Source organism: Rutidosis leptorrhynchoides, chromosome 2 (genome assembly GCF_046630445.1).
Source record: "Rutidosis leptorrhynchoides isolate AG116_Rl617_1_P2 chromosome 2, CSIRO_AGI_Rlap_v1, whole genome shotgun sequence".
In the NCBI taxonomy this organism is placed as follows: domain Eukaryota; kingdom Viridiplantae; phylum Streptophyta; class Magnoliopsida; order Asterales; family Asteraceae; genus Rutidosis; species Rutidosis leptorrhynchoides.
Window position 1 is genome coordinate 568,725,315 of NC_092334.1, and position 11,840 is coordinate 568,737,154.

General features: G+C 35.2%; 1 protein-coding gene and 2 pseudogenes across 1 annotated transcript; 2 read left to right on the forward strand and 1 right to left on the reverse strand.

Annotated features, from left to right (window-relative positions):
• Positions 1 to 407: 407 nt before the first annotated feature.
• On the reverse strand, positions 408 to 3,113 carry LOC139889799 (APO protein 2, chloroplastic-like; annotated as a pseudogene).
• Positions 3,114 to 3,413: 300 nt separating this feature from the next.
• On the forward strand, positions 3,414 to 5,001 carry LOC139889800 (protein FAR1-RELATED SEQUENCE 5-like). Its single transcript, XM_071872729.1, has 3 exons — positions 3,414 to 3,519; positions 4,038 to 4,534; positions 4,618 to 5,001. Exons 1-3 carry the CDS (start codon positions 3,414 to 3,416, stop codon positions 4,999 to 5,001), a joined length of 987 nt encoding a protein of 328 aa, XP_071728830.1.
• A 458-nt stretch (positions 5,002 to 5,459) lies between these two features.
• On the forward strand, positions 5,460 to 11,611 carry LOC139889801 (putative disease resistance RPP13-like protein 1; annotated as a pseudogene).
• The last annotated feature ends 229 nt before the right edge of the window (positions 11,612 to 11,840 follow it).

Sequence of the window (11,840 nt, forward strand, 5' to 3'; positions counted from 1 at the left end):
TAGAATGTTATCTCTTAAATTTACAACATTAAAAAGGACTATCGAGACTAGAAACACATACGTGCTAAGGTGACCAACATCACTTCACTTCACTTCACTTCAATGTGTATGTGTATAATAATAATAATAACAAATATTTAACCTCAATGTGTGTATAATAATAATAATAACAAATATTTAACCACAATTTTTAGACTAATGCAATCGACAGTTTGTAACCAATTTAAAGAGGCACTTGGATAAAACATTACAACACAATTAAAATGATTCAATCCGAGGGAAACGCGTAGTAAAATCGAGCCTTTAGAAGATAATTTATATCTTAAAGAACGATCATTTTACAATTCATAATTGATCATATGAAATACACACAAGAAAAAAGTAAATTTAACCATAGGGTTATAACTTCAAACCACCATTTCAGCTTCTCTAACACTACTAGGAATACCAACATCCAACCGCATCGCCGGCTTGTACTGTTCAGGTACAACCGCCCCACCCTGCACACAAATCTCCACGACAGCTGGCGCCTGACCATAAAAATTCCTCAACTCCTTTTGCAACATCGGTTCGTCCAAATTAGGAACATGCCACACGTACCTTGGCGGTATCAAATCATCAAGAACCGCCGATTGCCACCCGTGCTGCCCGTTCCTCTGCTGGTGCTTAAACGCCCCACAATTTTGTGCTTTATGACCCGTGGGTCCCACGTGGATCTCGGGGCAGTATCCACAAACTCTCACAGGGTACATCTTCATCAATTTGTTAGCCCCTGTTCTCATTTTCTCCCATACTTTTAAGTGTTTCTTCTGCAAGTAATACTATTTCTTCTTTATTAGACGGTGGGGTTATCTCCCAATCTGGTATTTCAGTTAATAACTTTGGCTTTGGATCTTGTGAGGGCAAATCGGGTAATTCACTTTCATCAGCATCAATGAACTCGCTTTTGCTGATTCGAATAATGGGTTTTCGTCTTCTTTTTGTGGGAAAATCGGGTAAATCAACACCTGCTTGAATGCAAAGCTCAACAAGTGCTGGGATTCGAGGGACGGAAAATCGTTCTTCGTGAGGGATACGTTTTCCTAAACGATCGTAGAGATGAAAAGCTTCTATTTGAACGATTATGTCCTCTACAATAGCGTCTACCCACTCGTGTTTTCCCTTTCGAATAGAAGAATTTTGACCTTGACATGACTTGAAGGGATGACCCATGGGTCCCACATGAATTTCATTACAATACCTGCCAAAAGGAGATTAAACATATAAAAAACATCTAACTCCAATCGAAATCTCACTGAATCAACACAATATTGATGAGATGAGCAATAGACTGAGATTCATACAAAGATTGCAAAAGTTAAATGTGTATCAGAGCAGAAGAATTACTTGCACGCTAGTACGGGGACAACTTTTAGGAGCTTTTTGAGATTGTTAATCAATATAGTTCTTGAATTCAACACAGTATAAGCAAGATGAATCATTCTCTGAACCAGCAACCCGTTTTTAGGAGGTGGGGCGGATCTTTTGGGCTGGCCTTTTCTACTCTTCATCCTCTCCCTTGCAGCCCGTCGAAGGTCCAAAATAGGTACAGGAAAAGGCTTTTTTTCTTTCTTGGAATAGTAACGTGGCAAATCAACATTTTGAGGATTATTACTGCAACAAATAATCAATGATTGTGCCCTAGATATATTGGGAAATGGAGCTCCAAATACACGTTGATGTCTGGATTTCTTGACACTAATCTGCAAGAAAATACTTCAAGTTATTATCAATGTTGTTCAAACCAAGTCAAGTTTTGTGTATTCAATACAAAAACCAGATGCTAACATATACATGTGTTACCTTCACAGAATCAAAGAATTCAAGATCTTGTTGTGAATTGTATTTCAAACTGCCAGCTTTAAGAGGTAAATATCTCTGTTTACTTACAAATGAAGTAGTTCCCAACTCAGGAGAAACCAAACAACAACTCATATCTGCAATAAGAAAATAACATCACCAAACATTAAAAGCTATCAAAGTTTAAATATGTCTACTTCAAATGTCGGTTTTTATTATTATCATAAAAATGAACTTTTTCAAATAAGATTCTTGAAAATTTGTGGTTTCTAACCTGTTTACATCAATAAGTAGGAACTTTTACAGGGTGATTAGTACCCTAAACAACAAGCTCACTACTTATAAGTGGTTTTACTTCTTCAGGAGTTCTACTATTGCTTAACACTACCGGTGTTCTCACTGGGGAATTTTATCAAACACTTGGTGTTCATCTAAAATGAACAATGGTTCATGATGTTGTGAATCGTATCCGCTACCCATCTTAGAAAAGAATCGACTAAGATAAATGCAAATCCAGCTATAATTGAAGAGATTGGACACGCTAAATTGCAAATAAATCAAACAGAGATATTTACCATGGAGCAACAACAACAATTGATGCAACAACAAGCACTTCAACTACAATGTTTTAACTTACAACAACATTTTTTACAAACGGGTCAACAAAATTTGTACCATTCGGGTCAAATACAAACGCAACTGGAAAGGCGATCGCAACAACAAAGGCAATCACAATCACAACCTCCATCCCAAGTACCCAATACGCCTACTAGAAAGGAACAAAGCCATAAAAAAATCGGTGGTATGATCTTTTATATATTTATTTTTTATCTATTTATATATGTATGTCGATCGTATATATGTTTATGTTATATAGATTATTTATAAGTATTTAAGGTATGTATATATATATATATATATATATATATATATATATATATATATGTGTGTGTGTGTGTGTGTGTGTGTGTTATATTTATATTTTCATATTATTTATATTTATGTATTTATGTATGTGATATAGATATGTATGTATGTATATATATATATATATATATATATATATATATATATATATATATATATATATATATATATATATATACACGGGTATAATCAAGAGGGAAGTGATTTTTAGGGGGAAAAGTGGAAGCTCATGATCTCACCCTTGATTTTTGATCCAACAGCCGTAATATTCCACCTCCTCCTCTTGTTCCAGCTTCTTCATGCCCGTATCCTTTATTTGTATTGAAAGGGTAATTTCGTCTTTTCATAATTACTTTTATTTTTTAAGTAATTTCGTAATTCTTTTTTTTTAGTTTTTTCCTTTTTATTAACTTATATAATTGATTTTGTTTTTTTCGTCGATCATCATTGAATTAGGGTTTCGTTCTCTCTTTGTCAATATTCAATTACGATTCTTCATACAATTTTTCAGTGATTTCGTCTTCATCATAAACGTTTGAGTTACGGTTTATATGTTCATCTGATTCGTTTTTTTTTTTGCTCCATTTAGTGCTATATCGTTCGTATCTGATTCGTTTTTACTTTTTTATGTGTAATCAAGGTTTGCGATGGCTTCCAGTTCTATTTGTGCTTCAGATTCTACCTCTCGTGTTGAAGGTTCTACTTCTGTCGCTGCTTCATCTGGTTTCGATTTTGCACAGTCTGATGCTGAATGTACGTGTTTTCTGATTTACATTCATTATTTTTTAATTTTCTTTACATATGATCGATATTACTATTTGTTATCTGTTTTCTGTTGTTTGCTTCTATTTTAGGGTTTATGTTATGTTTCAGTGCATTATTAATGAATATTTTTAATAACATTACATGCGTTGCATGTATTAATATGACTTGGTTTTCCTGCTTTTAATACTTTATTTTCTTATGAATATTACATATGATGAATATTATTATCTATTGTCTGCTTTTTATTTTATTTTATGGTTTATGTAATGTTTTTGTTCATCAATGATAAATATTTTTCTAATAACATTACATGCCCTGCACGATTTAATGTGAATTGTTTTTTTCTGATTTCAATACATGATTTTGTTATGAACATTACATATGTTTATTATTATTATATATTTTCTTTTCTTTTTATTGTTTTTTAGGGTTTATGATATGTTTCTGTTCACCAATAATAAATATATTGCTAATAACATTGCATGATCAATATTTTGTATTTTTAGGTTCTGGAGCAATTGTTGAACAACTTGATATTTCTTCAATAATTAGAGAAAGTGTTGATGGTTCACAAGAATATTTACCTGTTGTTCCTGATCATTTGAAACCTGTTATTGGTACTTTATTTCAATCGTATGATGCATGTCAGTTGTTTTATGAGTCCTATGGCGATGCTGGTGGATTTGATACTAAAAGATCTTCTCAAAATAGAAATGCAGCTAGGATTGTTACTTACAAGCTTTTTAGGTGTAATAGATCCGGTACTTCTAGGCATCTCGCCTATGATTCTCTTGTATATTTTAATCCACCTATCATTAAAGATTCAGTTGAAGGTGGTGTAGAAGGTGATGTTGAAGGTGACTCAGAAGTTGATGTTGATGGTAATGGTGAATCTAATGTTGAACTTTCTAAAGCTGATAAAAGGAAGAAAAGAAAGAAGGAAAAAAACCTCTTATTCGTAAAGTTTCCACAATCAAGACTGGTTGTTCAGCATCTCTTAGATGTAAGTTAGTTGGTGATAAGGTGATGATTTGGAAGTTCTATGAAGGTCACAATCATAAGTTAGTTTCTAAAGGTAATATACAGCAAATGAAGATAAACAGAAGGATTGGTTTAGACGACGCGCAAATGTTGTTTGATTTAAATACTAAATCTAATGTTGGTGCTACTACAGCTTACAACATTATCTCAGATCTTAATGGTGGTTTTAGTCTAGTTGGTCCTTCTTCTGTTGATTTTCAAAACTTTAGGCGTGACATGAATCGGTATGTAGGTGAAAGTGATGCACACATTTTTATAGAGAATCTTCTTCGGAAGCAAGAAGTTTTACCAAACTTCACTTGCGAGTATAAATGTGGTAATGATGGTACTTTACTTGGAGTATTCTGGTCTGATTATGTCTCTAAAGTTAATTATCAAGAGTTTGATGATATCGTGTCTTTTGATGCAACTTACAAGACAAACAAGTAAGTCTTTACTTTTGTTTTTATTAATTTATTCTGTTCACATTCAATGTATGTAATATTATTATTAATTATGTTAAATTGTATGTTAAATTTCCGGGTCATCACAATATAAATATGGATGGATGAACTAAAATTATATGGATATGAATATGGATATGGAAGAACAAAAAATAAATGGATATGAATATGAATACAGCATCACTCGATCCATATCCGATCAATTGTCATCCCTGATAGTATGGATCAAAACTTAGTTTGTTTTTATATTTTTTATATCTATTATCTATTATTATATCTATGGTCTTATTGGTCAATTGAGATCTAACCCTCCCTGTTTAGATCTTAAGCGTTGACCATTAATCGATCTCTTTTTGTTATTCACCTAATACTTTTCATCTCTACTAAAATCGATCTCTACTGATCTAGTTTCTCATCATAAACTAATTAATCAACAATTATTTAATGGCTGAAGTTATCGCTTCTGATCTCATCAAACTTGTTCTTCAGAACTTAGCCTCTGAAGCTGTGAAGAAAATTGCTCGCTCTCGGGGAATTCAATCCGAGATCAACAAGTTTGAGACAAAATTCTCCGACATCCAAGAATTACTTAATGATGCTTCTCAAAAGGAAGTAAGTAATAAAGATGTTAAACGGCTTACGATATGGAGGATGTACTCGATGGTTTAGCAACGGAGGCTATGCACCGTGAGTTCAACAACAAATCTGTTGGCTGCACCAGCAAGGTAAAAATCCCAACCTGCTTCACAAATTTCTCACTAAGTACTCGTTTGAGTAGCAAGTTAGATCAGATTTACAAGGAGTTGAAAGATCTAGAAACTGAAAAAACTAGTCTTGGTTTGATTGTGAAAGTTGATCATAGTCCAAAAAATATAATTAGAAGTTTAGAAACCTCTCTAGTAGATGAATCTGGGATTGTTGGCCGTGAATTGGATAAAGAGGCATTTGTCTGCAAGTTACTTGCGGATGAACCACGTGATGTAAACTATAGAATTGTTCCGATAGTTGGTATGGGTGGGGTTGGTAAAACAACTCTAGCCAAACTTTTATATAATGACAACCAGGTGAATGACCACTTTGAACTCAAGGCGTGGGTTTGTGTTTCGGACGAGTTTGATATCATTCGTATAAGCAGTATTATCTATCAATCTATGGGCGGAAAAAACAAGGATTTTAGAGATCTTAATCTACTTCAAGTAGCTCTTGAAAATCAACTCATGGGAAAACGTTTTCTGATAGTGTTGGATGATGTATGGAGTGAAAGTTATAAGCATTGGGAAACCTTAGTTGCTCCGTTTCGTAAATGTGCTCCCGGAAGTAAAATCATCATGACAACACGGAAGACCCTATTAATCAACAAGCTAGGCTATAGTGATAATACAGGTCAACTAGAGAGCCTGTCACATGATGATGCTATAACTTTATTTGCTCAAAATGCTTTGGGTTTACCTAATTTTGATTCACATCCCACTCTGAAACTACATGGTGAAGGTATCGTGGAAAAATGTGGCCGATTACCTTTGGCTTTGATAGCACTCGGGAGGTTATTGAGGACCAAAGGAAATGAAGAACAATACTGGAAGAAAGTGTTGGATAGTGATATATGGACACTAGAAGATGCCGGTGAAATTGTTCCTGCCCTTAGTCTAAGTTACCAAGATCTTTCAGCGTGTTTGAAGCGGTTGTTCGCATATTGCGCCTTCTTTCCCAAGGACTATTTATTCAATAAGAGGGAGTTAGTTCTATTGTGGATGGCAGAAGGGTTTTTACACCATTCGACTGTTGAAACAGAAGAAGACTTTTGTCATCAATGTTTTGATGAGATGTTGTCAAGGTCGTTTTTTCAGCATGCACCAAACGAAAAATCGTTGTTTGTAATGCATGACTTGATGAATGACTTGGCGACATCAATTGCTGGTGACTTTTTTGTTAGGTTAGATAATGGCACAGAGAAGGATAGAGGGAGTGAAGCGTTGGAAAAGTGTCGCCACATGTCATTTGTTCGTGAGGAATATGGAGCCTATGATAAGTTCAAGGCATTCAAAAGCGCCAGAAGTCTAAGAACAATCTTGGCAACGTCTGTCGGTGTAGACGAACGGAATTATTTCTACTTATCTAACAAGATTCTGGTTGGCATTTTCCTAATGCTGCCATTGTTAAGGGTCCTGAATTTAAGTAACTTTATGATAAGTGAGATACCAGATACTATTGGTAGCTTGAGGCACTTGAGGTATCTTAATTTATCTCAAACTAATATCACACAACTACCAGAAAGTGACTGCAACCTCTATAATTTACAAACACTTATCCTGTTTGGCTGTTGGTCATTAGTTGAGTTGCCCAAGGACTTTTCAATGCTTAAAAATCTGCGGCATTTTGACATTAGACAAACTCGCTCTTTGAGATTGAATAAGATGCCCTTAGGGATTGGTAAGTTGAAAAGCCTCCAAACACTATCCAAAATAATTATTGGAGGTGAAAACAGATTTGGAATTAGGGAGCTGAAAGAATTGAAGAACCTGTGCGGGGATATCTGTATTGAAGGGTTGGAGAAAGTGACAAATGCTACTGATGCACGCGATGCAAACTTTTCGCAGAAGAGGCTTAGCGAGTTAGAGTTGATATGGAGTGACGTGGTCGATGATTCTCGAATAGATTTTCATGATAAGGATGTATTAGGTGGGATGAAGCCTCACAGTGGTACTCTAAAACAGCTTAAAATAGTGTCATATAGAGGAATGGAGCTTCCAAATTGGGTTGTGGATCCCAATTTTAATAAGTTGTCAGAGGTATCGTTACATGGTTGTAAAAATTGTACATGTTTACCTCCACTAGGGCAACTACCGTCACTCGAGAAGTTGTTTATTGAAGGTATGGATGGGTGAATAATGTGGGTTTGGAGTTTACTGGTAATAATACTGGTGTAGTGTCATTCCCGTCACTTAAAAGTCTAAGCTTTGAAAATATGGAGGGGTGGAAGTTGTGGTCAACCAATTGTGGCGGAGATGTGTTTCCGTGCCTTGAGAAGCTTGTTATTAAAAAGTGTCCAAATCTGGTCGAAGTATCAATCGAAGCACTGCCTTCACTGAGACATCTTAAAATAAGGGAGTGTCATTACAATGTGTTGACAAGTTTGGTTCGTGCAGCTTCATCGGTCACAGAGTTAAACCTAGACAGTATTTCAGGTCTAACTGATGAGGTGTTCATGAGAGGTTTTGGAGATCATCTGAGGGAAGTTGAAAAGTTAATCATCAGGTCATGTGATGGGATAAGATACTTGTGGGAATCAGACGCAAAGGCAAGCGTGGTTCTTGCGAGTTTAAGGGAGTTGGAAGTACAAAATTGTGATAATTTGATAAGTCTTGGTGAGAGAGGGGAGGAGGATGATGATGACGACAAGAGTGGAAGCAATCACTTAGCATCTCTTAGAGAGTTAATTATACATAGTTGTAAGAGTATTGAACGTTGTAGTTGTCCAAACAACATTGAGACGTTGAGTATTTCGGATTGTGATTCAATTACAGATATTTCTTTCTCATCTGGAGGAGGGCAGAAACTCAAGTCACTTTATATTGATGGATGTAAGAAAGTAATGAAAACTGAATTGGGAGGAGGATATGAAAGAGGAGGTGACAAGACTCAGATGCTTATCAACAACAACAATACAGGGATGCCATCGCTTGAATATCTAAGTATTACAAGTTTTCCAGATCTGAAATTCATCGTTGAATTGAATTGCTTCCTTCATATTACCAATTTAAGAATAAATGATTGTGAAAGTCTGGAGTCAATACCTGATGTACAACTGCCGAAACTCATCTTCTTAACACATCTGGTAATTTACAACTGTCCAAGTTTGGGTGTTTCATTTCCTGGTGGGCTTTGGCATCCTAAATTGCAAAACTTAATAATAGGTAAGTTGAAGAAGCCGATATCAGAGTGGGGCCCACAGGAATTCCCACCCTCACTTGTTGACCTAACCTTATATGGTGGGGGATCGTCAGGAAATGAGGATGATGCGAGTATTATTATTATTATTAGTGATGACCATTTGTATTGTCTTCTTCCATCGTCTCTCACCTCTCTCCATATAAAAGATTTGAAGGAAATGGAAACAATATCAAAGGGACTGCAACACCTCACATCCCTCCAACGTCTTAAAATTCAAGACTGCCCAAAGATGAAACATATCTTATTTCCATCATCTATTACTTCTCTCAAGATATGGGATTTGAAGGAATTGGAAACAATTTCAAAGGGACTGCAACACCTCACCTCCCTCCAACATCTTGACATTACCAACTGCCCAAAGATGAAAGATCTACCGAAAATGCAGTTGAGTTCACTTCTCAGTTTGACAATCTTTCGTTGCCCGAAACTGAAAAAAAGGTATATCAAAAGTAAAAGTATTAGTGGTAGTAGTAGAGAATCCTACAACTACATGCCCCTAATCTCCCATATCCCCAAAATCGACATATGGGATTAATAATGTGGGTTTGGTGTTTATTAGTACCGGTGTGCATTCCCGTCACCTAAAATACTAAGCTTCGAAAGTATGAAGAGGTAGACGCATGCTGGATGATTCATCGAGTGTGTCAGGTATGATTTCTTTACTTTTGACCCACCTTTTCATTATATTATGCATGTAATCAATCACCAATTCATTATATGTAATCAATTTTTTTTTTTAACAGAAACTGCATTAACTCTGAATTATTTATTTGGTAAGTCCATATACACTGGAATTTTTTTCTTGTTTTCAAGATTACCAAACAAATTGAAGGTATTCCGTATGCCCGAGAGACATATTAAATTAATGCGGCTAATGTGTTATGATCCAAGTCGGGTCATACCCAATAACAAGCTTACCAACACCTTATATGTATTTAATCTTAACGATTGGGTCGTTAGATAAATACGCTACACTTGAACTTTAGAAAATCGGTTTTCTAAAATATTATTACTTGAGATAAATTATTTGGATAATTTATATGATAAGGATTTGATTATTTACAAGATTAAATAGTTATGTTGTGTTACATTTTATAAAAGGGTTTATAAAATATAAGTAACAAATGCATGGTATATTATTTTGTAACAAGTTTATAAAAAAAAAAAAAAAGGTTGCAAAATCTATAAAAGATCCCCTCATGGGGACGGTTTTGGCAAGCCCAATATGTCCACCCATGCTTAATGTTACTTCCAACATATGCCTAAAATCCTTGGGTTTTGATGCTTGACCAAAAAGGGGTGCATGCTATTTTAAAAGTTCAAGTAACACTAAAAAAACAGAGCTTCCTAGCTGCTGAAACTGCCGAGACTGAGGGAATAAGAGGTAGTTTTGAGTCTAATAGAAAGCTTAATTTTTGGTGTAATAAAAATCCTAACTAAACTTCAAGGTGTTGGTGATAAGTTTGGGGTATTTCTCCTTGAGGTTTCATAGTTTTGAAGCTTCATTCATCATCATTCTTTCAACTAGCTGCTGTCCAGAATTTTGGGTTCAAAGGAAGTGGGTTTCAAGCTTGGTTTTAGGGTGATTAAGTGTCTAAAACATAATCAAGTTCAAGGGTGGTGTTGGTGCATTAAAAGCTTGGGGTTTTAACACACTTGTTCATCATCTTCTTGTATCAAACAACCCTCAACTAGCTTGAGGAGGTAAATAAATCTTCTCCTCTTGTTCTTATATATAAGTATATATTCTAGACTTGATATTAACATGGAATTTAACTAAAAGGCTAAACATATAAACATGAACTTATCATTTTGCTTCCGCTTGCTTTAACACTACTACAAATTGGTTTTGTAATTATGTTAACTATAAGAACATGTTTTATGAACTTGTTAAATTCCATCACAAATACTCATTTCCGATATTCCATCATTGATTTATCCGCTTCTTTGATCATATCACATGATTCTCACTTTATCATATCACGTGTATCTCTTTGTAGTTCAACGGCTGTGGTGTAGATACAGTGCTGAAACTGCTCCTGTAGGGATCTAATATTCATGGTTTACGTGAAGGTATGACCTGTTTATACTTTCTAGTCTCCTACTTTGTATATAATCTGAGGAATAATTCTCATATATTGCAATCTAAAAATATTCACTAAGCAAAAACTTATGTCAATTACTTAACAACAACAACAACAACAGACCAAATCCCACATGTGTGAGGTATGGGGGAGGTGTGACGTAGACAATCCTACCTCTATCCTAGAATAAAGAGAGATCATTTCTCCACCCCGAGTGAAACACAAGAGTAGAGAAAGTAAACAGTTAAATAATAGGCTGGACCCAGTCCAGTCCAACCAAACCTGCTTTGACCTTACTCAAACGTACACTTCTAATTTTCCACCTTTGATTGACTCGTGCTATTATGGTTAACATGCAGGACACCAAGCAAAGGAGTTGAATACTTGGTTAAGGTGTCAGCAGCAGATGGTGAGGCCATTGCAATAACTCGTGCTGCTGCAAACGCACGTCAGTCAAATGCAGAAGTTGACCTGTCAGATTGGGATCGTGAAGAGAAGACTATTTCTAGTGACCACGAGTCTGATGTTGTAACTGATTCTGAACAAGCTGCTGTGATATGAGTCTGGTCTATCGTCTATATCATGAAACTGGTAATGGTATTATTGTAAGTACTCAGTTATGATGTATTTGTTATACTGTATACAGCTTTATTTGAAACTTTAAATGATTATTGCTGTTGAAGTTTGGAACTGAAAAATTGGAAAAGTCATGGTGGGATATATTTGAATCTAGCAGTGTTGGAAATTCATGTAATCATGTTGATTAGATTATTGTTAATTTGGTTGCTTA

What these genes read in the sequence shown, in the direction of transcription:
- LOC139889800 (XM_071872729.1), top strand. Translation starts at nt 3,414, where the DNA reads ATGGCTTCCAGTTCTATTTGTGCTTCAGATTCTACCTCTCGTGTTGAA. An exon ending in TGCACAGTCTGATGCTGAAT is followed by an intron (nt 3,520 to 4,037) that starts GTACGTGTTTTC and finishes TTGTATTTTTAG; the next exon opens with GTTCTGGAGCAATTGTTGAA. An exon ending in TTGTTCAGCATCTCTTAGAT is followed by an intron (nt 4,535 to 4,617) that starts GTAAGTTAGTTG and finishes GGTAATATACAG; the next exon opens with CAAATGAAGATAAACAGAAG.